General features: G+C 49.5%; 1 protein-coding gene across 1 annotated transcript in view; it reads left to right on the forward strand.

Annotated features, from left to right (window-relative positions):
• LOC144820832 (uncharacterized) overlaps positions 1–25,930 on the forward strand; it is a 933,795-nt gene that overhangs the window by 749,982 nt on the left and 157,883 nt on the right. The window contains exon 24 of the mRNA XM_078677961.1: positions 3,910–4,002. Coding sequence (XP_078534087.1) covers positions 3,910–4,002 — 93 coding nt within the window. The remainder of the gene's footprint in view (positions 1–3,909; positions 4,003–25,930) is intronic.

Here is a 25,930-nt window from a genome sequence, read left to right on the forward strand (position 1 = left end):
AAGATCACAGACACCATTACTAAATGGCTTTGCCTCCCGCTGTCAATGGCAAGAAGAAACTCCCTAATTAAAATGGTCATACTCCCCAAATTACTGTATCTATTCAGCAATATACCTTACTAGCCTGGGTCCTTTTTTTTCAAGTCATTCGCAACTTATCAGGCTAATTTGGGGGGGAAAACAGGCGCGACTGAATCTCAATACCTTGATGTTGCCGTACCATCAGGGAGGGTACGATGTTTCTAATTTTGAGACATATTACTATTGTGCGCAGGCGCACTTCGCCACATACTGGTTTCACCCCCTGCCGTTCATGCCCCACTTGGCGGTAGAGGACGGTCACATGTCTCCAACACCTACGACATGTCACCTCTTCGGAGAAGTGAAAAGTAGGGAAAGAGACCCCTCTACTGTGGACTGCACTATACTAGCGTGGCACCGCATAGCTAATAGACTGGGTGTGCCCATGTTGTACTCACCTAAGATATCCTTACAACACAACCCGCTATTGCAGGTTACCTATGAGGGACTCTGTCGCAAGCTGCTAGAAACGCTCAAACTCCATAGCTGGGGGGATCTTTACGTGAATGGACGCTTTCACACTAAGGAACAATTCTTTGCTTCCCATGCTCCAACGTTTATGGATGTTTTCATGTACACCAGGCTCCGGCAGAGCGTGCAAGCTGCTACCCCTGATTTCCCGTTAGAGCCGGAGACATTAGCTCCTTTGCATGCTATATTGCAGGCAGACAACCCCTAGCACACTGTGTCCCTCCTGTGTGGTCACGCACGCGCCTTGCCCGTGCCCCCCCTATAAGAGCGAGACGAGAATGGGATACTGACTTGCAGATCACATTGACTGACTATCAGTGGGAGCTTAGCTGTGTGCAGACTGAGGCAGTGACTGGCAACAATAGACTGCGTCTCATTCACTTTAAGTTCCTACACCGTCTGTATCATAAATTCAGTCTCTGGGACAGTGATGCATGCACGCGATGTGACCAACACGACGCGAGATTCCTACACTTGTCGTGGAGCTTGCCCGTTGGTTAGGGAGTACTGGACACATATATTTCAGGGACTGTCAAACATGCTAGGTACTCAGATAGACCCGTGCCCACTAGTAGCTCTTCTGGGCCTGACACAAGAGATTCAAATGATACACAAAAAGTTCCTAGGAATGGGTCTGCTGCTAGCAAAACGCGAGGTGGCATGCAGGTGGGGGAGAGGTAGAGCCCCGAAGTTTAAGGAATGGATACATGTCATGTCCACATGGCAGGACCACATGCATCACTATGCTGACACGCTTCCATTGAAGTCGCGACCCAAAGACATCTGGGGCCCACTAATTTCATCTCCTAGCGCTGATGAGAGTGGGGGGAAAAATCGCCGGGACCTGAGCCGCAACCCCAAACCTCACAGGAACACTCTGGAGGGGAATGAAATAGCATAATAAGGCGCTGAACGATGTGCACGGAGGGAGGGGTATGCAATGGGTAAGGATCAGAAATTCTTATGTTTTGATGAGGCGGGTGGAGTGGGTGAGGGGACATGGACATGCGCAGTGGCTATGTTGATTTGCCTCAGAGGCCGTTAAGAAGGATGAACTGCCTTACAACGCCTAGGATAACATATATGAATAATAAAAGCTGGGAGTTGGGCAGGACAAGCTATAAGTTCTAAATTAATATGTTGTTTGAGGAAGGGGAGGGAGGGGAGGGCGTTTACAAAGAACGTGCACATGAAGCAACAGGATCAAGCATTTCAGAAGTCATAATGCTTTTGCTTACAAATGGAATTGGTACTTTTCCCACTGTGCTGTATTATTGTGCATAACATTAATAAAGGTTTTTTAAACTTAAAAAAAAATGCTACTGAAATGTAGCAATATATCCAGACCACCGTTGTCCATTAATCTCCTCTGCACACATCTCTTTTCGTAAAGAAATTACAACTAAATCTGTGCTGGGTTAGGTCTAAAACCTGCCTAGAAGACGTCAAATATCCTGTAACTTTCAGAAAAGTTTGTAAACTAACTAAATATACCTCTTTTCACTTGTCAAATATAAACCATCCATCTCTGTACTATCACTTTTTCTGCTGGTTCTACCTTCCACCCATTCCCCCTTCTTGTGAACATCAGCAACAAACATAGTACACAACACATAGTACTTGCAACTGCCACAGTTTTTACTATGCAAGTAATTCAAATTTACACTGCATACCAATTTTCACCAGACTGGAGGTTCTTTCGTATTTTTTTTGCTCTTTTAATTTTTGCTTATTAGCTTCTTCCACCCCATTTTGTGACTTTTTTTCTGAAATCTTCTGCATTAGGTATGCCGATCTTGCCTTCATTACTGATCCCTTTTTTAGGTCGAGCCTGGGCAGCGCATGCGCTGCTCTGCGAGGCATTCTGTATTAGAATATGGACTTGAAGCTCTGCCCACTCTCCACCCATATTTTTCATTGGCTTGTGTCATTGTCCTTTGTAAATGCTGGCTTCTGATTCGTTAATAGGCTTGCTAGTCCCTCCTTAGTACTGCCTTGTCTTTATTTATAACCTCCCAAGAGGACTGGGCCTTTTACTTCTGTTGTTACACGTTGCCTTATTTAGTCTGCAAGCACTATTTTCTTTAATGAGTTTCTCCAACTACTGGCACAACATGCTTTCCTGCAACATTCAGCACTTTCACTTTCCAAGCAGCCCAGGACAATGGCAGCTGCTTCTTTGAAGCTAAAAAGGTCTCGCATTTATAAGAGTTTGAGCTATTGGCATTGTAAATGACAAAAGCCATTTAGTTATGTGTTAATTATCAAGACATAAATAAAGGGCATTGTCATTTACAATGCCAATAGCTTAAACTCTTGCAAATGCAAAGTCTATTGCATTACAAATGCTTTTTGTACTAGTCTTTTGCATTTAACTGTGCTTGGCGCTTACACCCTTAGTGATAACACATGGGTATACAGTCTGCAGCAGCCAGACTGGTTCTAGACATACCTAAGTTTGAGCCAATTAGACACAAACTAAAAACTTTGCATTGTCTGCCAATTGCAAAGAGGGTGACATTCAAATCACTCTGCTTGACCTACAAGGCATTTCAGGGAAAAGGATCACAATTTTTGAGGTATCATCTGAAACAATATGAACCCACGAGACCTCTGAGATCCAGTCAAATTAAACTAATTACCGTTCCCAGATTTAAACGAGCTAACTGGGGAGGTAGAAGCTTCCTAGTACATGCAGCTCGTACCTGGAATCAACTGCCTCTTGCTATAAAAACCTGCCCATCTTTGGAATCCTTCAGAAAGGAAGTAAAAACATGGCTTTTCTCTGAATAAACTTTAGATACCGTGGCAGAGATGGAAGGATTTATCGTAGCGCCAAGACGCCCACGGGCATTCGCGCGCTTTAAAAGTTGACAAATAAATCAAATCAAATCAAAATTGATGACAGGCTACTATTGTAGTTGAGCTGCTCGGGTATCATTCAGTCTAGGAGTAACGTGTAATACCAGCACCTCTATCGTCCAACTGAAGGATGTGCACTAAAACTGCTTTTAATCGAATTCTGGTGCATCAGAGCAGTGGACAATACTGATGTTCTTTATTTTTGTACCATGTGACACATGGCGGTATGCAGGAGCATTTGTCCATTTCAATTTCTAAACAGAACACCTGAATCCCCTCTCCCCTTTCATAATGTATATCAGCACTTTTAGCAGTGCATCTGATTAAATAGGTGAGGAGATCAGGGTGCCCAGAAAAATAGTAGCTCAAAATTTAAAATAGTCGCTTTTGGAGCTTAACAATGCACTGCTCATAAAAATGTTTGGTTCCCAAATGGCACCAGAAATTCATTGAGGAGCATCATACTGAATCTTGGCTTTTTCTTTTTCATTTCAGGCATCTCCTTCCTTGGCAAATGATGTGCCCCATGACTTTGAAGAGCAAAGGAGAGTTGTGGAAGAACGCCAGAAAGAAATCATTGAGCAAACGGTGAGCAACAGTATTTCTGTTAAGCCAATGCACTAAATATTGCTTAACTGTTAAAAAGGATTGTGTGTGCAGAGATTAAATTCTAGATTTCAGCATACTTTATGGAGTTGTGATGAAAATGACAGTGCTATCTGTTTTTCAGCTTCTGTCACTTATGTGGGCTGTCAATGCATTAGAAGGGAGCAGGTCTATCTAAAACTCCATTGGGCTGAGTTAACGGAGGAAAGAGTGAGTTTACCTAAAATGCTCATATGATTGAAAGTAGGGTCATTTAGAATAAATGTCTAAGTTGTCAGCTTTTTGATCCAGGAAAGAAATTGAGAACATAATTGAAAGTAATATTTCTAAAGCTAACCACCTCAGAACACTAACAGAGGTCGGAATGGTCAGAGGACAGGTACTCATGATCCGGACATCCTTTGCATCTTCCTACACAAGTTAAAATAGGGAGACAGTCCTACCTCACCAGACTCCAAGTCAGCGCTGCTGCAACCCCAACTGAGGCTGGACTCTGGCCTCATCTCACATCCAGGCCTGCCACGGAGGAAAGTGCTTGCTTTGCCATAGACTTGTGGAAGACAACCTAAGTTCTTGACCTACAGCACCCCACTATAGTGGTAAAAATCTAATTACCTGACGGAATTCCTCCAGCCAATGCATACCAATACCGAACCCCTGCTGACTTTCAACAAGGCGTTGACCAACACCCTCTTGGCGGCCTGCTCCAAGCTGTGTTCTGGCCTACAGTAAATTGCCCAGTTGCAAAAGCCGCCACCCTGCCCATGTGTTTCCGCATTTCTGGCTCAACACCCCTTCTGAAAGTTTAGTCGTGCAAGCTTCCACTAGTCCGACAAACTCATATACTTTTTCAACTACTCCTACGGATATGGAATCCAAGAGAGTGGAAACATTCAGTATTTATCTCTACTCTGTTAACGCTGCCAAATATGATTCGCTACAGGCTGAACACCTGTAACTCCATTGGGTAAGAAGTTGACACTGGTGTCCCCAGCGGCCTCTGCCCAACTTACCGAGGGCCATCTGTCTACCTTACTGCAGGAAGTGCAAGGCTTGTTGGCCAAAGGGGCTATTGAGAGGGGGCCTGCTGTAGAAATGGGTTGTGGTTGGTATTCCCACTACTTTCTGGTACCAAAGAAGGACGGAGGCCTTAGTTCTATTTTAGACCTGCACCTTGTCCATGGCCTTTCCTAGCAGATTCAGGTGTTGCCTTCCTTTGACCCTGAAGAGTGGCTTGTGACGTTGAATTTGCAGGACAACTATTTCCAGATACACGTTTTTCAGGCCAATCAATGCTACCTGTGGTTTGAGATAGGACAGGAGCATATTCTGTGCTTACCTTTTGTCTCACCAGTGCCTCTTGGGTGTTCATGAAAGTGATGGCGGTGGTAGCAGCACACCTTTGGAGGTCAGGTGTACTAGTAGTCTTCCCCTTCCTCAATAACAGATGCTCAGTTTCGTGCCATTCCCCAGGGAAAGGATGTCCAGGACATTCAGGCTATAATCCTGATTTTTTGGCCTCTGTCCTGGGTTTCAGTGAGGTGGATTCTGAGGCTGATGGCCTCCTTCATCCTGCAGGTCTAACATGCCAGATGGCATATATGGGCTCTGCAGTAGAATCAAAAGTCTTAGTAGACCCATCATCAAGCGGACCTCTTCTATCATGTCCATATTGCAGCGAAGACTGCAAAAGATCTACAGTGGTGGTTGCTGGACCGCGATTGGGTAAGCTGCAGACCCCTCTCCCTACCCCACCCAGAGCTGAAAAGGTGACGATATGCCACTTCTGTGTTGGGATGGCCAACTGGGAGAGGTGGAGATCAGATGTCTCTAGGTTCTGGTGGAGTTTCAGGTTCCAGCTGCATAGCAACCTTCTGGAGCTGTGGGCCATCCGCTTGGCGTTGAAAGCCTTCCTTTCATCCATCAAAGGGAAGCAAGTACAGGTGCTTATGGACAACACCACCACCATGTGTTATTCCAACAAGCAGGGAGGACTTAGTCCTGGGCTCTTACCAGTAGGCACTACTCCTCAGAAAATGACTGGACCATCAAGGGATTTCCCTGGTGGGAAGCACCTGGCAGGATATTTTAATGGCAGGATGGACAAGCTTAGCCACCATTTCTTAGTGGATCATAAGCAGCAGTTACGTCCATAGGTGGAGCAAGTTCTGGTTCAAATGAACAGATCACCACCAAGCAGTGAGAATTACCAGCGCCTTGAGACCCTCATGGGTGTTTAGCCGGCCTTGATTGAAGGTCTCTTCCACGAATGGCGAAAACCTTGGCTTGATCGTTGCCTAGAAAGCTCAATGTCAGCAGTCCAGCGCGTTGAAGTTTCAAAGGCGTACCATGCTAAGAAATGTACGCTGCCTCCTGTATGCCTTTCCTTTGATGCCGCTTCTGCCCAAGTTCTGACAAATATCAGGACCGACTTGGTCCAGGTCATCTTGCTGGTCTCGAATTGGGCACAATGAGTATGGTATCCAGAACTCCTGGGTATGAGCATTTGTGCTTCAATATGGCTGCTCCTCCAGGAGTATTGTTGTCCAGCAACATGATAGGGTTCTGCAACTGGGTCCTCACAATCTCCATCTTCATGCTTGGAGATTGAGCGGCGACAGCTGAACAACTTTGACCTTCCTCCAAAGGTTGCTTATGTTCTACTGGCAGCCAGATGCCCCTCATTGAAAACTGTGTACACCTATTACTGTGACAGATTTATGGTTTTGCCGCAGCACCCACCAGATTGACACACCCCAGGTGAAGTTATCTGATATTTTGTTGTTTGTTCTGTTCCTTTCCCATCAAGGCTTTTCTATGAGCACAGTTAAAGGGTATGTCATAGCCTTTTTACTTTTGCCAGACTTGACCTCATTATTTATATCACCTGTTATATGTGTTTTTGAAAGGCTACAACATCTTTTTCCTACCACTTCTTTCTTCATTTCACAGTTTGACTTTAACTTGGTCCTCACATAGTTGATGTGCACTCTTTTTGAGCTGCTCCAGAGATGTCCATTGCAGCTTCCTCACCCTCAAGGCAGTGTACCTCATCGCTATAACATTGGAACGGCTAGTGAGTGGCCATCAAGCTCTCTGTGTCAACCGGCCATACTGCACGGTCCTTGCAGGTAAACTGGTTCTGTGGACACGAGCATCCTTCTTGACGAAAGTTGTGTTGCTGTTCTATTGCTGTTCTACGTTGGTCAAAGTGTCTGAGTAGGAGGAGAGACTCCATTGCTTGGCTCTAAAAGAATCCTGAGCTTTTATATTGATCGTACCAGAGAACATCCGCTCTTATTCATACTTGCTAATGAATACTGCAAGCTTACCATCCATTTTCAGTTTAAGCAATATCTCTGATTTTTAATGAGTGGATAGCAGGAGAGTGCTATATTTATATAAAACTGCACAATTAGTACAGTATGCGGTTTTGTTACGGTTATCATGACCAGAAAGTGTCAGTACACAATAGGCAGGTTTTTTCACAGTCAACACTGTAGCCAGAAAGATGTCCTACGCCTATTCCTGCCTTTCTGGTCTGTGTTGTGACAAGCACAAATGAGAAGGGGACTTTCTCTTTCAAAGTAGATTCGTAGAGTTTTGTTGTGTACTTGAAAGATATTTTTACATCTGAATGATTTCGGGAGGTGAGGATGCTTTTTAGGCCAGGACAGTGTGTTTTATAAAACACTGTCACCGGTGCCAGTATTTTGACATAATATTCCTTTCAGCCTTTCGAAGTGTCTGTTGAGCATTAACTCTTTCTGAGTAACGAAGGCAGAGAAGCACAAACAAACATCTGACACAATAGGCAAATGCTTATTTTGATTCTCAACCGCCATCTTGGAGTAAACTTTAAATAAACATGTGCCCATGAAAAAAGACCACAGATTGCGAAAACTCTAAATAACTGGGATGTGAGAAATGTACTGATAAAAAGCGGTTTAAAGAACCTCACATCCTCCGCACTATGCCTGCAGTGTCTTGAGCGCAGTTTACTCAACAGTGCAGAGAAAGGTGAAAATAGGAGTAAAAATTGCGGTACACAACCACACTTTTTCCTCTCACTTTCCCCTACAAATCTGCTTTTTCCTTGGCCTAAATGAGGCTGCAGATGGACGACCAGCTCTTTCATAGGTTCAGAAAAGGACGGTCTCCTGGTGGGCCATGCTCTGCATTGAGATCTGCTAGGCATTGACAACAACAGCTGCTGTAAGGACTGCAAGTTAATTCCACCAGTGCCAAAGCTGCTACCAGTGCATGGGCACACTGTGTTCCTATCCTGGACGTGTTATAGGCTGCTATGTGGGCGTCATTTCATATGTTCATGAATTTCTACTAGTCCTACACAAAGCGCTACTGCCTGGGAAGCCAGGTTCACCAACATGGGCATTTCATCCACTTGGTCCTTTAGAATGTTTTTGGTTTGAGTCCATTCATTAACCTACCTCCAAATAGGTTGTGCTTTGGTATATATTCAGAAGGGGAGGAAAATAACACACTAAATATTTTCCTAACCGCTCATACACTGATCCTTAAAATGAATGCCTAGCACACTGACCCACCTTACTTCCCTTTCCAGCGTCCAGATTCACTACATGTGAAGTCAGTCTGATTCAATTTCCATGTTTAATATTTTGCAGCGCTTCTTGTATTCCAGTTGCCATAGTTCCTTAAGCACAAACCCCTAAGAACCTCACAGATTAGTGAAAGACACAGCTTGATATCGACTGGTAAATTTTACGGACTCATCAACCCGGGTGTAAATAAGAATTTGGGGATCGAAATTGAATGCCCAACTGAGCTCTTCAAAAACATGGACAAAGCTGACTCTTCCATATTGCTTTTACATTTTACTCATCTGAAGGGCAATGCAATTAAATTGATTCTGTGAGGAAAAAGCATTTATTTAATCTACCAAAAAGTAATTCTAGTGTGTGCTGTTGGTCTTAAGACTGACCTTATTTTGGAGATTGACTCTCCAGGACTTTTGAGGCCTACCATAGGGATAAACTGGGCCACCTCTATGCGAATCACAAACCCTTATGGCTGCTTCCACAGATGCTTATCTCATTGCTATCAATAGTGGTGGACTTAGTCAACCTCCGTCCCTTTCAGAACGGCAAAAGAGCTGTTATTAAAATTTCTTTCTGAAGATGGAGAGCAGCCATTCATGAATACGTTTGATCTAAATGTTGACCAACTTATCAAGTATTTTATTTATTTTATTTATTTATGGCATTTATAGAGCGCGGTTATAGATGCAAATATTCCTTGCTTGTGGAGATGCACAAAAAGGTGCGCTTCACCTAGATGAATAGCTACTTAGAGAAAGTAGATGCATTTGTCAGCAATCCTTTGAGCTTCAGCAATCCATTGGTTTTCAATCAATCAATCAGGTTGCCTGGAAAGCGTGACTACTCACCAGTTAGGGTCTCAAGGCGCTGAGTAGGGGGGGATGTATCTGCAGTTCGTCGAATAGCCAGGTCTTAAGGTCCTTCCTGAATTGAGGCAGCAACTGTGATTGCCTGAGATGAAGATGCAGTGATTTCCAGGTCTTCTCAGTGAAGTAGGAAAAGCATATTCCTCCAACTGCTGGGTTGCAGATCCGTGGAATGGTGGCCAGGGCCACTTGGGCAGAGCAAAGCTGTCTGGTGAGAGTACAGTAGAGCTGGTTGTTGAGGTATGGAGGTCTGGCGTTGTTGAGGGCTTTGTAGGCATGCGTGAGGAGCTTGAAGGTAATTCTTTTGTTGACAGGTAGCCAGTGAAGGTCTCAGGTGGCTGTTGATGTGGCTGTGGCGTGGGATGTTCAGGAAGAGTCTGGTGGATGCGTACATGATGTCCTGCAGTTTCTATAGGAATTTTTGGATGGTGCTGGCATAGAGTGCTTTCTGTAGTCGAGTCTGCTCCTGACGAGAGCATGGGTTACCGTTTTCCTGGACACAATTGGGATCCACTTAAAGATCGACCGAAGCAGGTGGAGCTTGTGGAAGCAGGACGATGAGACGGCGTTGACTTGGCGGTTCCCTGAGAGTGACAAGTCTAGGATGATTTTGAGGCTTCTTGCGGGTGTTTATGGGTGTAGGGGTGATTCCGAGCTCTGCGGGCCACCGTGAGTCATCTCAGGTGGAGGGGGTGGAGCCGAGGAGGAGGCCTTTGGTGTTGTCTGAGTTGAGCTTGAGGCAGCTGTCCGTCTTCCAGGTGACGACTGCCTTCACCCCGTTATGAATGTTGCTCTGGGTGGCTATGGGTTCATCTGTGAAGGAGAGAATCAGCTGGGTGTTGTCTTCGTAGGAGACAATGTTGAGCCCGTATCTTCTGAAGATGGCTGCAAGCGGGGACCATGTAGATGTTGAAGAGGGTGCAGCTAAGTGAGGATCCCGGAGGTATTCCACAGCCGTTCTCTGTGGGTTCTGAGTAGAATGGTGCAAGTCTGACTCTTTCTGTTCAGCCAGTAAGGAAAGAGCAGATTCATCCTAGGGCTTTGTCGTGGATTCCGGTGTCGTAGAGTCCTGAGCAGAGGGTGTGGTGGGAGATGGCATGGAAGGCGGCCGAGAGTTCCGGGAGGATGAGGGCTGCTGCCTCGCCTCAGTCGAGGAGGGTGTTGATGTTGTCTGTAGCAGCAAGGAGAGCAGTCTATGATCCTGTTGTTACTTCTGAAGCCCAATTGGGAGAGGTCCAGGATGTAGTGTGTTTCGATGAACTCTGAGAACTGGGCGTTGATTGCCTTCTTGGTGATTATCTGTGAAGGGAAGCAGAGATATGGACCTGTAGTTCTTGAGTTCGGTCTGGTTGGCAGAGGGTTTCTTCAGCAGGGGGTTGATTTCTGCATGTTTGCAGTCTTCCCATTATCTATGGGTTCTGAGTAGAATGGTGCAAGTCTGACTATCTCTATTCAGCCGGTAAGGAAGGAGCAGATTCATCCTAGGGCTTTGTTGCGGATGCCAGCGTTGTGGAGTCCTGAGCAGAGGTTGTGGTGGGAGATTGCGTAGAAGGCGGCCGAGAGTTCCAGGAGGATGTGGGCTGCTGTCTCGCCTCAGTCGAGGAGGGTGTTGATGTTTTCTGTAGCAGCAAGGAGACCGGTCTATGATCCTGTGGTTACTTCTGAAGCCCGACTGAGAGAGGTCCAGGATGTGGTTTGTTTCGATGAACTCTGAGAGCTGGGCATTGATTGCCTTCTTGGTGACTTTGGCTGTGAAGGGAAGCAGAGATATGGATCTGTAGTTCTTGAGGCCGGTCTGGTTGGCAGAGGGTTTTTTCAGCAGGGGGTTGATCTCTACCTGTTTCCAGTCTTCCCATTGTCTATGGTAGATTCCGACATCACTTCAACCCTATGCACCCGGCTTCTCTGGTGCAGGTAACCTAGTTCCTGTGGCATCCATAAGTTGGGTGGCTCTCAAACCATCTGTCTTCCAAAAGGTTTCTTAAGGGTCCTCTGGTGCGGGTCCTTCTTCTTTAACCCCTTCCATGCTCATGACGAGCTCAGCTCGTCATGCAGTACACTGCTTGTGTGCTCATGACGAGCAGAGCTCGTCATGAACAATGGAAATAATGGATCGGCAGCACAGAGGATGAATTGCTGTAGCATCCATAGTGTTAAAACTGTAACCGCGACTTCTCCATTGACTTACATTGAGCGTGCAGCTGTGTTTCCGCTCTGCACACATTCTGTGTGGGTTCCTGGGTACTTGCCGTCAGTGGTTTCTTGTGTCCCCAGCTCCTATGAGACTTCTGGTCCAAGTCCTGTTCGCCTTTGCAGTTCACATTCCACTTTCTTAATCTATGCTTTGGTCTCCCCCTGGAGACTGGTGTATATTTGTGCTACTTTCCTGATAACTGCAAAGTGTTCTTGTGTATTGTTTTGATATCACTGGGTAGCAGATATACCAATGTGTTAGTGATTGTGTTGTAGAATAAATAGACTTATTTTTGCATGAACACTGTGTGGTTCCTTTTCATTTAACTTACATTAAAATAATGGTAAAACAATCTGCTTTACGCTCCTCCAAGATAAGCCCGAAGGCTGCTCTCCACAGCTACCACTGAGAGCTTTCTGTGGTTATCAAAGACCACTAAAATCACCATAAGTGTTGTCTGGTGCAACACTTGAATAAGTGTGCGCCATATACTTAGTCAGCCTCCTACAGCACCTCACTGGCATACCACGCACGTAAGCCCTCCAAACTTCTTAATAAATTTCCACGCCCCCCCAAATCACTTACATCTGAAAACTGGTCAAACTCAACATACCATGCTGCTATGTTCACTTACATCCTAAAGAGCAAAGCACCTCACATATAACATTGTGGTCACTCATGTTGTGGTTATGTTCATGGAACGAGTCAGTTTCTGAGCTGTTGCTTCTGAGTTCCTTAGCACTAAGGAGCAGCAGGAGCAGGCGACCCTGCGGGTGAAACGTCCGGTGACGCTGGCTTTGGGTCTTTGAGGCTGTGCATCATCACCTCCAAAAGCTTGGGCCACATTAAAGGCGCCTATCCCTCTCCTAGCATTCCACAACAGCACTCTCCTCTCACATTCCGCCAATCTCTCTAGTTCTTTGCGCCATGTGGTCAACCCCTGGGACTTTCAAATTGCTGGTGATCTCTCTTTTTGCTAGTATAAAGGCCAGATCCTGAAATCTACTTGTGACCTTGGTTTTGGAGATGTGTGGGAACCAACTCATGATGCAATGGCCAGGAGAAACGGGTACTTTGTTCTGCACAACTGCAGCAACTTTTCTCTTATTCTTCTCCTAGAAAGACTGTACTGATGGGCAAGACCACAGCATTCCCAAGAGCTCAGCATCCATCTCCCTACATCTCTGGCATGCTGCATCAGCTACATGAAAGTGCTTATTAATGTGCCCCGACGTAAGGTATGTTCTGTGGAGGACATAGTAATTGGTCAATCTGAATCAGGCATTCTTTGACTCTGTAGAGACCCTGGATAAGATTGCTTGCCACTCCCTCTCCGGCATGGGCACACCTAGATTGTATTACCAGCGCACCCATAAAGTCTCCAGAGGCCAGAGCACATCCTCTCGTATCGTCCTATACAGACACTTGACCGCCTTGAAGGTGCCCGAGGAAACTACCATATACTGGCAACTTTTGTGAGGCTGTGGTTCCGATGTTACAGTATTCCAATGGTTGCAGACTGCTCTCGGAATTCTTCGAGTGGAAGGAGCTCCTCCATTATGAATTGGTCACCCACCTTTGCTGCTGCAACCGTTGCCCTGTCCTCTAATTCCCCCAGGGCCCACCATGAGACAGCATTGCTAACATTGTAATGGCCATGTCAGGTGAGTATGGGACCTTCCTATGTGTTATCTGGAGACATCTGCCACAACACCTGAAGATCACCAGAAGCTACTGGGTGTCATCAGCAGAAGGGCATCTGACTCTGTACAGTGCCCAAACTAGGCTGAGTAGTTCGCGGTCAGACTGTCCCACATCTCTGCCCAGGGTTTGTCTTCTGGCCAACCAGCGTAAGCCATTGGAGTTGGGCTTCAATGTAATACGCCTTAAAGTCGGGGACCGCCAGCCTCCTGTTCGGCATTGTATGGTCGATTGTGCCACCCTTCTGTGGCCAGCCCCCATATGAATGCAATGAGCAATCATTCTAGTTCTCGAAACATGGCACGAGGGATCCAAACTGGGAGCACCACAAAAATGTATAAGAGCCATGGAAGAGTCACCATCTGTAATAGTGCCCCACTCTGCCACTGAGAGTAGCAATGTTTTCTAAAAATCCATATTCGTGTGAAGAGCCCTGATGATCATCCCTATATTACCCTCTAGCAGGCTAGTTCAGTCATGCAAGACCTTGAACCCCAGATAGGACAGACAGTGCGGCTCCTAGCGCAGCAGCTCTAACCCCATCGGAGGAGGTCGGCCCACCATTGTCAGGAACAGTCTAGATTTTTGCCAATTAACCTTTAAACCGGACAGTGAGCCAAACTGTTCTAGCATGGCTCTAGCTCTGGCAGTAGATCGTCTGCATATAAAGCTATACTGTGGTGGTTGTCAGCAACTTGCAACTACAGGTACCTGTTAACCATTCTTGCTTGGCAAGCCAGAGACTCCATTACCAACTCGAAGAGCAAGGGGGACAGAGGGCATCCCTGCCTCCACACCTGTCCGATATAACCCAACCCATTGGAATCTAGCCAGTGGGTCTGTATATTACGGCATGGTCCATTTTTGGAAACCCTTCCCCAGCCGCATGTGTGACATTACCCAACACAGGTAGCTCCAGTCCAGGCTGTCAAAAGCCTTTTCTAGGTCTACAGCAAACACTGTTGCTTCCCCATGGACGTAGTCGCCGGCCTCCAACAGCACCAGTAGATGCCAGATGTTGATCGCAGTGTTACAACCAAGGATGAACCCCACTTGGTCCCGATGTATTAGCTTGGTCATGGTCAGGAAGAGCATGGTTGCGAAGAGCATACTCAATATCTTGTAGTCAATATTGAGCATCAACAGGAGCCTGTAAACTCTGCTGTCATGTACAAGTTTTCCTGGCTACAGTTGGGGCGCCACCAATGCCTCCTGGGTAGAGCCTGGTAAGCACCTGCTTAGTTGGACACACTGTATAGGGCTACTAGCTTTGGAGCCAGCTCCTCAGCATAGGCTGCATAAAACTCAACTGGGAACCCTTCCATCCTCCACATCTTACCATGCTTCAAAGTCTTAATCGCAACCTTTACCTCCTGCAGCATAAATTCCTACCACGCTCCTTCTCCTTTCCATCCGTGAGGTACGGGAGGGGCAGTGGGGTTAAAAAGGCCTGAAGCGACTCCTCATTGTGCAAAGTGGCGCTCCGGTATGGAGCTGCATAATAATGATTAAAGCGTTTATTGATACCTTCTGGGCTATGTACCCAGGTACCTCCAACAGCTTCCATTTCAACTCTGACCTCTCTTCGCTGGGTTCGCTAACTAGGCCAGGAAGGATCCCATTCGATCTCTCTCATTATGAGTGCGCTCCATGTATTTCTCCGAATCAAAACACTTTAGTCTTTCCATCTGTACTGCCACTTTCTCTTTAGTGTATATTAGAGTCTGCTACACATCTGGGTGCCCAGGTTTTCGCTGCTCTGTTGCGCGCTTCTTGCTCAGCTGTCAGTACTTCCTTCATCAGTGTACCCCTGACTCTCGTTGATTCTGCTATACACCAACCCCTGATCACCGCCTTGAAAGGTGTCCCACTCTATCTGGGGAGAGGATGCTGTTCCACTATTGTCTGTGAAATACTGTACTAGCTGGCCTCTAATCACCTCCTGGAACAATTGATCTTCTAAAGATTCCTGTTTCAGCCTACAGGTAGAGATCCATGGCCTAGTGTGATCTCACTGCTGCTGCAGGAGGACGTGTGGTCTGATATTGTACAGGCCACGTACTCTGTGTGATGTACTTAGGTATCGACCTCCAGAGTGCATAAGAATTGGTTTAGATGGATATGAAGCTCATGTAGGCTCGAGGAGTAATCCTGCACTTGATGTTGTGTCTGCCTCAAGGTGTCGATTAGTCCCCATCTAGTTTGCCAGTCTACAGAGAATCTGGCCGTTCTTAATGTCTGAGTCTGAGTGGGGGTGTGAGCATTCAACGTGGGGGTCTGCCACACAGTTGAAGCCCCAACCCCCCTTATGAAAGGGGTGATTAGATAGGGGTCCAAAGGACCCCATAATCCCATCAGAAATGCATTCTGATCCACATAAGGAGCATAGATATCCATCAACACTATGTCTCTGCCTCCCATGCGGCCCATCACCACCACATATCTGCCCTCTGGGTCAATCAGATCTCCTGTGTGTTTGAAAGGAACCCCCGTTCTAACCCAACTTAAAGCCCCCCTATCATAGGCTATATAGTTTCTATAGTATGTCTGTCCTCTCCATCTGTGTTGCAAGGCTGCCCCTTTAGCTGTCAGGTGCATTTCTTGTAGGAGTGCGATTTGAACACCCCTCCTGTTTAAATAAGAGAACACTTTATAATGTTTCGACATTGTGTGCTTGCCTCTGATAGTCCAAGTAAGGAACTTGTAGGTCATTTGGGCAGCCATTTACTTAGTGTAGGAGTCAGCATGTGTCTCCATCTCCTAGCATAACCCAATCACTACCCACCAGTACCCCCAAGTTAGGTCTTAAACATGTAATGCATATAGACATAACTCATGTTTTCCCTATTCCCCCGACAAACAACCCGACTCCCTCTCCTCAGGACAAGTAGGTAATACCCCCTTACCCAAACTGTCATTCAAACCACAGCAACTCGTGGGAGTACCCATGTGTCAAACTACTGAGGGGGAAAGCTGATGACTCGCTCTGACGCCTAGTCCACCGATGCAGCTCAATAAAGAAGAGCAATTACACCCAACACAAAGGCAGCAAGCATTCTTTCCCCTTCCGCCGCATACATTAACTTCTCAATCATTCTGAGGAAGCATTCCCAAAGTCTCCAGTCTGGCAGCTACATGACCAGATTTCAACTGACGTTCTGGGTGGCACTTTGGGCACCTCAGTGCTGGAGCGCCAGAAGATACTGGAGCCATAGTCCGAGTCCCGTGCACCTCACTCATCCACTGGTGGTTCAAGCCCCATTCTGCTGCCCCTAATCGAAGCTACTGCAGCCAAAGCTTTCTGCTGCTCTTGTTAGACCTCATCCTGGAACGGAGCAGCCGCGTTTTGGGACCTAGACCTGATCCTCGATCTTGCCCTGCGTGACCTCCTGATCTGGGAATCTCGACTGTGACCCCGTTGTGGTTGTTTACCGTTCCAGTCCCAGGTCTCCTATGGGTTTGAAAGAATCTGGCACTGTCTGGCATCACTACTCTGAGCTAACTTGGGAACATAATTGCGTACTGGATCCCCAGCTGCCACAGTCTTTTCTTTGCATCTAAGAAAGTGGACCGCTGTCTCTGCACCTCCTTCGAGAAAATTCACACACTGTTGTTTTCAACTGAGAGTTCTCCCCTGTGCTGTGCCTGAGCTAGAATATGGTCCCTGTATTTATAGTGCAGCAGCCTGTCAACTACAGGATGTAGTCGAGCCAGCCGAGAACAGAGACTTTGCCGGCACTCTGTGTGCTCTTTCCAGAGCAAAAAATGATGCGTGGCCATCCGTCACCACCTCCTCCCTGACCCATTACTCCTGGTAGGCCATCATGTTCCCTTTTATGCTTTCGGGAGTCCCACCACTCGTATATTATTGCGGTGTTACCTGTTTTCAGTGTCTTCCACTCTCAGTTTGTGTTTGCATGCTGGCTTCCATGGAGGTGAGCCGTTCATTCGCTGATGTCATAATTTGGGACACTTCAGATAGATCCCTCTCTACCGCAGTAACCCGCTCCGCCAGGCAACAGTGGTTGTCCCTCAAGAGTCCCAAGTCGATTCCCCATCTTGGTTTCCAATGCTTCCAGAGAGGATTCGTATTGTATCTAGATTTTTTGCAAGGGCAAGACGTTTTAATGTCTGTTTTGTCCAGTGGACAAGTTGACCATGCACTATAGTAAATCGAGACACCTGGCGTAAGCAAAGTGCTTAATAGGAGATTAAGTTACATTACACATGGATAGATTCATATTTTATTACTGTAGGCACGGTGAGATTAAATGGTTTTCCTGGACTGCGAGGATGTTAAACAGATACTGAGACTCAAACCTGGTTCCCCAACTCCAATGTCTGCAGCTCTGGCTCTCTAGTGAACATGAGCATGATGAAGTAGAAATTGGCAGGTTTCCTACAGAAATTCCACAGGGCTGTCAGCGAAGTTTTTGTCTTTATCCACAAAGCTTCATGTGGCTTGCGGGCTCCTCTTCTGACCCTTCCATTCCTTTGAGCAAGAGGGGAATATGATACAACTTCTGCAGTCCCATAACAGCCACAGCATTGGCGTATAAGAGTCTGTGTACCCTGCTCTCACCTGGGCTCTCTGTTCAACATTCTGATGCGTTGCCCTTAAACCTCTCATACAGCCCCAGGTCGCTCTCCTCACTCGCATTCGAGGCCTGCAGTGAAGCAATTCACGGGCCACTCCCTTCGCACATTACTTTCCCTCTGTACTTGTATCTAATCTGGTACCAGTGCTCCCCAGTGGCTTCACCTGCAGCCCCTGGTCCCTGCCCTAGGCCTTTAACCATTAAAACTCTTTACTTTCCCCACGGGCTCTCATGCACCCTCCTGGCCCACCGGCCATTACTTCCCTTTCCATGAGCTTCTCACGTCGCGCCCGGTGCCTGCACCATGCTTCTGTAGTAGGGGATCTCTGTGTATAGTCATAATCTAGGAAATAGTCCCGCCCATGTGCGTGGACTCCGGAGCAATCAAAAATAATCTCTTAAGTTGTCAAAGAATGCAGAACTGCACAGACACTTAAGAGAGAATTTAAAGACAGATAATGCAGCCTATATCCACAGGCTACACTGTCCAGTACTTCTACTAGAAATTCCACCAAATATCCACAACAGCACAGCCTGTCCAGATTTCTCCACATAGGAAAACTTGCCTTTACCAGCAAAACCCTCATGAATGATAAAGAGGAAGGAGTGGACAGACAAGCCCCATAGGCTGCCATTATGTGGCTCAAAACAGGATACTGTGCCTTTAAGATAACTTTCCAGAACTCTCTCAGTATCTCAGAATGCACAGCAGGTCCCTTTTAGATTCAGTTCTTTTTTCCGGCTCCTGCAAGCAGGACCCTGGAGCATTGAGCTCTCCCTTTTCAAGGGTTTATTTGGTGATTTCTCACTTTTTCAAGTATTTGAGTGCTTTCTTTGAAGTACTTTGGTGTTTTCTTCCTTGTGTGTGTCTTGGTGCACTCTTTTATTTGTCAAAATGCCTGCTTTGTTTGACAAATGCCCTGAGTGTCCGAGGAAGAAGGCCAAGTCGGACCCACATTAGGTGTGCATCGTCTGCCTTCCCTCATCTCATGTCCCAGAGGATTGTGGCATCTGCCAGACATTATCGTCCTGGACCCTGAGAGAGAGGATGAAGATCAGGCTCCAAGGCCTGGAAGATAGAAGACTGCATGCACAAGGTGGGTCTGGGCATGATTCATCTGCCCATGCTGAGGTCTCTGGGGGGCTCCCCAGAGGCAGGAAGACCAGCAAACGTCCTATTTCTCCGCCAACGTCGACAGCATTGACAACGGCGTCGAGAGGGATGACAGCAGTCTGTTCCCCATCTCCCCAGGGCTCTGGGTTGAAGCGGCGTCGACGTTCGACGGCGAGGGTACTGACGAGGCCGCCGTCGAGATCGCCGTTGAGTGTGTCATCGACATGGTCGTTGAGTCATCGGCGTCGAAGGAGTTCGGCTCGGCGCTCGCCGTCGGCGAAGAGGAGACGATCGTCGTCGAGGGGATCCTCGACGTCGAGGAGGACATCGAAGACTCTCGCAGGCGGTCGACGTCGAGGAGACGTTCAACGCCTATATGGCGTTCGTCGTCGAGAAGGCGTTCGACGCCATGGAGGAAGCGTTCGTCGTCGACGGTCGCCGTCGAGGAAGAGACGCTCATCGTCCAGACGTGACTCAACGTCGAGACGAGGGCGCCGGTCGATGTTGAGACGGCGTTCCTCGACGTCGAGACGGCGTTCTTCGATGCCAAAGAAGCGCTGAAGGAGTTCTGGTGCCAGGAGTCCCTCTGGATCAGCTGGGGCGCCTCGGCGACGTTCTCCAATTAGAGACACTACATCGCCTCCACTAAAGAAGAAGAGGGAGTCACAGGGCTCGGTGTACTCCGAGGTATATACACCTTCCAAGCCAAGATCGGCTACCCCTCCTCCTCCCTTGCCCAAGGAACCTCCGCCACGGAATCCCACTCCGCCTCCACTTCCACCTCTGGTTCCACCTCATGGTCATCCTCTGCTACCTCCTCAAGGACTGCCTCCGGTACCGCCGAGGTCGGTATCGCTGCCACGGTACACGACGCCTCCTAAGGGGACTCCTCAGCCGAGGGTCCCGGTCAGGCCGCAGTCTCCTGCTCCTTTGAGACCTGCGGTGCGTCTGATGCCGAGGAGATCGCGCTCTCGTTCCGGACGGAGGGAGAGAGTGCGGAGTCGTCACCGGTCGTCGACAAGATCAAGGCGACGCCACAGGAGGCGCAGATCGAGATCCCACACGGGCTCGTCTGGGAACAGGGACTACTCACCGACTTTGTCGGAATCCCCGGGGACGAGGGTGTCACCAGTGGACGACATCGTCTCATTCCAAGATGTTCTGCTGAGGGGTGCGGCTAAGTTGGGCATCATGGTGACGGTGCCCACACCCACGACGTCCGTGATTTTCGAGACGCTACATAAAAAGCACCTGTCTTGGCCGTTGCTACCCCTAGTACCAGGCTTGGTAGAGCCCGCTCAGGAGTTGTTTCTCACTCCGGTGGTGACGAAGGCGGCTCCCTCCCGGCTTCTCAAGAAGTACCGGACTCCGGATTCTGATCCGGCCTTTCTCAGGATGGATCCGCCACCGGACTCGTCATAGTGACAGCTACTAGGAAGCAGCATGCCACCACCCCGTCGTCCACGGTACCTCCTGATAAGGAGAGCCGGTGGTTAGACTCGGCTGGCAGGAAGGTCTGTGGGACGGCATCTACTACAATGAAGGCTGCAAGTGCCGCGGCTTTGCTAGGGCGATATGATCGAGCCCTATGGGAATCCCTCCAGCAATTCGCTGAGCTCCTTCCTCGAGAGAAGAAAGAGGACTTTCAAGAGATTCTCAACGAGGGACTATTGGTGTCGAACCAAGTCATCAGCATGGCTGCTGATGTGTCCCTTCTGGTGGCGCATGGATATTGCCATGGTGTCAACCAACGGCGCCACGCTTGGCTTCGCCTTACATCCCTCAAACCAGAGGCCCAACAACGGGTGGCCAACCTGCCTTTCTCGGGGGATACCCTGTCTGGCAAGCATGCGGACGACAAAATGGCCCGCATGAAGGCGGAGGCCGAGACCTTGACGGCTGTCGGCTTGGAGAAGCCCAAGGAGAAGAAGACCTACCGCCCGTTCCAGCGAAGGTTCGGGGTGCAAGGGCGAGGGCAGACTTCGGGACAGCAACAGCAGCAGCCTTTCTGGAGGCCCTTCCAGAAGCGCCAGAAGGGCAGAGGCCAGCAGTCCGCAGCAGCGAACAAGGGCCCGGCTGGGTCTAGGCCCTGAGCGGTTACTTCCCCCACATCCGTTACCCTCTCCGGTGGGGGGAAGCGTTCAATTTTTCCTGGCAGAGTGGAGAAAAATTACTCAGGACAAGTGGGTGCTGAATATTGTTTGCAATGGATACAGTCTTCGGTTCACCAGCCCGCCTCCAGCAATTCCACCAGTCAGCTCGCAGTTTCAGCTGCGCGAGCTCCAGGCGGAGGCCAATCTCCTGTTAAGGAAAAGGGCGATAGAAGACGTACCTCTGTCTCAAAGGGGAAGAGGTCTGTACTCCCGGTTCTTTCTGGTTCGCAAGAAGGACAAGAACGAGTACAGGCCCATTCTGGATTTGCGACAAGCAAACAAGTGGATTCGCAGAGAGAAATTTTGCATGCTGTCGTTGCATCAGATTTATCCTCAGCTGCAACAGGGAGACTGGCTATGTGCTATAGACCTACAGGATGCGTACTTCCATGTGCCCATTGCACACAAACACAGGAAGTTCCTGTGATTCCAAGTCGGCGCCAATCATTATCAGTACACAGTACTGCCATTCGGGCTGAAGTCTGCGCCCAGAACATTCTCGAAGTGCATGGCAGTGGTAGCTGCACACCTAAGGAAGAACAAGGTGTTTGTCTTCCTTTGGTTGATCAAGGCCTCCTCCTTCTCGGAAGCTCAAGTGCATTTCCAGAAGACGTGCGTTCTCCTGAACAAGCTGGGGTTACACGTCAACATGTCCAAGTCTGTCCCGACTCCGGTCCAGTGCATACAGCACTTGGGAACCTCCATCAATACGCTGTCAGCAAGCGTGTCTCTTTCGGTGGAGCGACAATTATCATTCCTTCGGAAGGCTCAGGCTCTTATGACCGCTCCATCTACAACAGTGAGGACGGTGTCTTCTCTACTGGGGTCGATGGCCTCTTGTATCTTCCTCACGCCACACGCACGGCTGCACATGAGACCATTGTAGGAGTGCTTGGAGGATCAGTGGGATGAGAGGAAAGGATCTTGGGACGACAAGATACGACTGTCTCTGCATGCTCTTCAGTCTCTGTAGTGGTGGTGTTCAGCGGAGAATCTCCTCAGAGGGGTTCCCTTCCACAAGGACATTCCCACACAGACTATCGTGACTGATGCGTCTCTCCACGGCTGGGGGCGCACTTCAGAGTCTTACAGATACAAGGAACGTGGTCCCAGGCAGAGTCCAGGTATCACATCAATTTCCTGGAACTCAGAGCTGTTCACTTGGCACTGAGGGCCTTTTATCCGTCGTTCCAGACCAACTCTCTGCTTGTACAGACGGACAATACGACCACAATGTATTACCTCAACAAGCAGGGGGCTCGAGATCGCGCACTCTGTTGCAGGAGGCGCAGGCGATCTGGCGTTGGCTTCTAGCCAGAGGACTGACGATAACGGCTACCCATCTACTAGGTGTGCAGAATGTTCAGGCCGACGCACTGAGCAGACTGCTTCAGGAAAACCACGAATGGGTCATAAACGACGAAGTACTAGGAGAAGTCTTCGCAAGGTGGGGGACTCCAGACGTAGATCTGTTCGCCACCGCCGAAAACAGCAAATGCCGAGTCTTCGCTTCCAGGTACTACCAGCAGGGGACGTTGGGGAATGCGTTATGGATCAACTGGTCGAACAGCTTTCTGTACGCTTTTCCACCCATTCCCCTGATTCCGGCGGTGCTCATCAAGCTGTCCCAGTCCAGGGCGCGGATGATCCTGATTGCCCCGGAATGGCCCAGGCAGTGGTGGTTCATGGACCTGCTTCACCGGTCTCTCCTTCCTCACATACGGCTGCCGTGCCGGCCGGACCTTCTCACGAAGTTCGGGGGGCAAATGGTGCACCCCAACCTCTCGTCTTTGAGTTTGGTGGCATGGCTCCTGAGATAGTGCAATATGGCCATTCGAATCTACCAGAAGATTGTATGGACATACTGAAGGAGGCTAAGCGACCTTCCACTCGGACTTCCTATGCTTACAAGTGGAAGCGATTTTGCATCTGGTGCAAGTCCAAGAACTATGACCCGACGACATGTAAGGAAGATGTCATCCTTCCGTACCTTCTACATTTGGTGCAGTCTGGCCTTAATGTCCATTCCATTAAGGTTCATCTCGCTGCGCTGACTGCCTACAGGAAGTGCCCTTCACAGACTTCCTTCTTCCAGATCCCTGTGATCGAGGATTTTTTGGAAGGCTTGAAGAAAGTGTTTCCTCCTGTTCGGCTTCCTTCGCCTTCATGGGAATTGAACGTAGTGCTGTCCAGATTGATGAAGGAGCCTTTTGAACCTATTCATAAGGCTTCATTGCAGCACCTGTCCTGGAAGGCGGCGTTCCTCGTGGCCATTACATCGGCCCGCAGGCTGAGTGAAATTCAGGCGTTGTGTTGCCAAGAACCTTATACTGTATTTCATGCTGCTAAGGTTGTTATGCGTACTTGTTGGACCCGGCCTCATGACGTGGTCCTACCCCTCCCGCATGGCGGGCCCAGGACGACATCAGCCCTCCTCCGGACCTCGGGCGGCCCCTTCGGCCCGACCCCGCATGCCCCAACACCACAGATCCGGCTATCATCCCGGATCCCCATCCCAGGCCCAGACCCCAGCGAAGCCCCGACATCGAGGCACCAAGATCCACCCAGGTGGTCGAGTGGCCACTCGACAGATCCCGGAGGGAGAGGGGTTTCGATGGCCCTCCAGCCGTCCCCGGACGCCTGGTATCGATCGCCCTCCGGCCTCCCTGGGCGCTGGCTCCACCCCCCTGCTGGGTGTCTGGACACCATCATCCCGGCCCCTCTGACCCCCAGGCGAGAGGGTCCGGACATCAAAGGACCTCCATCCTATATCTGGGCCAGCCCCGGAGTAGGACGCCAGTTGTATCCTGGACTGGAAGCCTTGCTGACGCTGTCACGGCCGACACCAGACGAACTCATCTCCGGTAACCTGAACCATCCGAGAGCCTGCTGGCGCTGCCGCGGCCTACCTTGCTGAACCATCCGAGAGCCTGCTGGCGCTGCCGCGGCCTACCTTGCTGAACCATCCGCGAGCCTGCTGGTGCTGCCGCGGCCTACCTTGCTGAACCATCTGAGAGCCTGCTGGCGCTGCCGCGGCCTACCTTGCTGAACGATCCGAGAGCCTGCTGATGCTGCCGCGGCCTACCTTGCTGAACCATCTGAGAGCCTGCTGGCGCTGCCGCGGCCTACCTTGCTGAAACCATTTGTAAGCCTGCTGGCGCTGCCGCGGCTCGAACCTCTCGGAACCCCCCAGCTCGAGGATTGAGAGCTGTGCGCAGGGTATCCCTTCCTCCGCCCAGAAGCTAGACTGTCCCGCTACCTTACCCCCCTTTTCGAGACTTTACGGATCCCTCGATCCGCCTGTATATACTGCCAAGAACCCGCAACCTTTATTACTTATAAAAGCTTGAGAACTTGACCTCCTGTGTGGTGTCCGTTTGTAGTATTGTGATTACTCTGCTGTACGATCCTAGGAGAGGGCCCTCATCCAGGAGGCCTCTCTGTAACGCTCGGCTACGTCTCGACGGAGAGGTGGACCTAGGGGTGGTCCGGCAGACATCTTCTGCCTCCCCCGGGGTCGCCTTTCTAACACTGGTGGCAAGCGCCGGGATCCGAGCCCACGCAGATCGTACAGAGAGTGATTCACTCGCTACCAAGAAAAACCCACTGCGACCATGAGCACAGAATTCCAGAAAGAGAAAATGGAAGACTACAGTCACAAGGAGCTAAAGCAATTCTGCAAAGAACTGGGCATTGCTACCACTGGCTTAAGCACCAAAGAAGACTTTAAATCGGCCCTACAGGCCTGGGTGGATGCCGGCGAGGCGCCACCTCCGAGTGAAGATAACCCGGGCCCGAACGGAGGCCCGGAGGCTGAGGTGAACCCAGCGGGAGGGAGACCCGCAACCCCAAACACGGGCCTCTCCCACGAAGACGCCCGAGAACGAGAGAGGAACCGGCTCCACGAGTTGGATCTGGCTCGAGTCCGACAAGAAGGAGAAATCCAACTGGCAGAACGGAAGCTAGCCCTCGAGGAGAAAAAACTCATGCTCGAGCACGAGCGCGTCCTCAAAGAAATGGAACTTAAAGCCAAGGCAAACGAGTCTGCCATCGCCGGGGGTAAGACCTCACCCCCGCCGGTGGACACGAAGGTGCACATACCCAAGGATGTCGTCAAGGAGTACTATAAGAACGACGACATCCAACAGTGGTTCAAAGCCTACGAGGTCGCCATGACCGCTCATCGAGTACCCCTCAAGGACTGGGACGCCGGCCTGTGGGGGAAGTTTATCAACGAAGGGAGAGACGCCCTGCTGGAACTCCCTGATACCGAGATGACCTCGTACGAGCACATGAAGACCGCCCTCCTCACTCGCTACGGACTCACCCCCGAGATGTACCGGCAGCGATTCCGAGACTGCAAAAAAATCCCCGGTACCACTTGGGTGGAGTACGTGAACTTTTACAGCAGAGCCTTCGAGGGGTGGATCAGAGGCTGCCAGGTCACCACCTACCAGCAGTTGGTCGACCTTATTCTATGGGAACATCTGTCCAATAACTGTTTCGTCGAACTCCGGCAGCACCTCCTCGACAGCAAATTGACTGAGCCACGAAAACTTGCTGTCGAGGCGGATCGATGGGCGAGCACCCGAGTTCCCCGGAGCACGATGGGAGACTACGGCCGGGGATTCCCGGGGAACCACCGACCACGAGGCGGCGGAGTAGGCCAGAGCCGGGGATGGGACGCCCCCCAGGGGTCCTCCC

Source organism: Lissotriton helveticus, chromosome 1_1 (genome assembly GCF_964261635.1).
Source record: "Lissotriton helveticus chromosome 1_1, aLisHel1.1, whole genome shotgun sequence".
Taxonomy (NCBI): domain Eukaryota; kingdom Metazoa; phylum Chordata; class Amphibia; order Caudata; family Salamandridae; genus Lissotriton; species Lissotriton helveticus.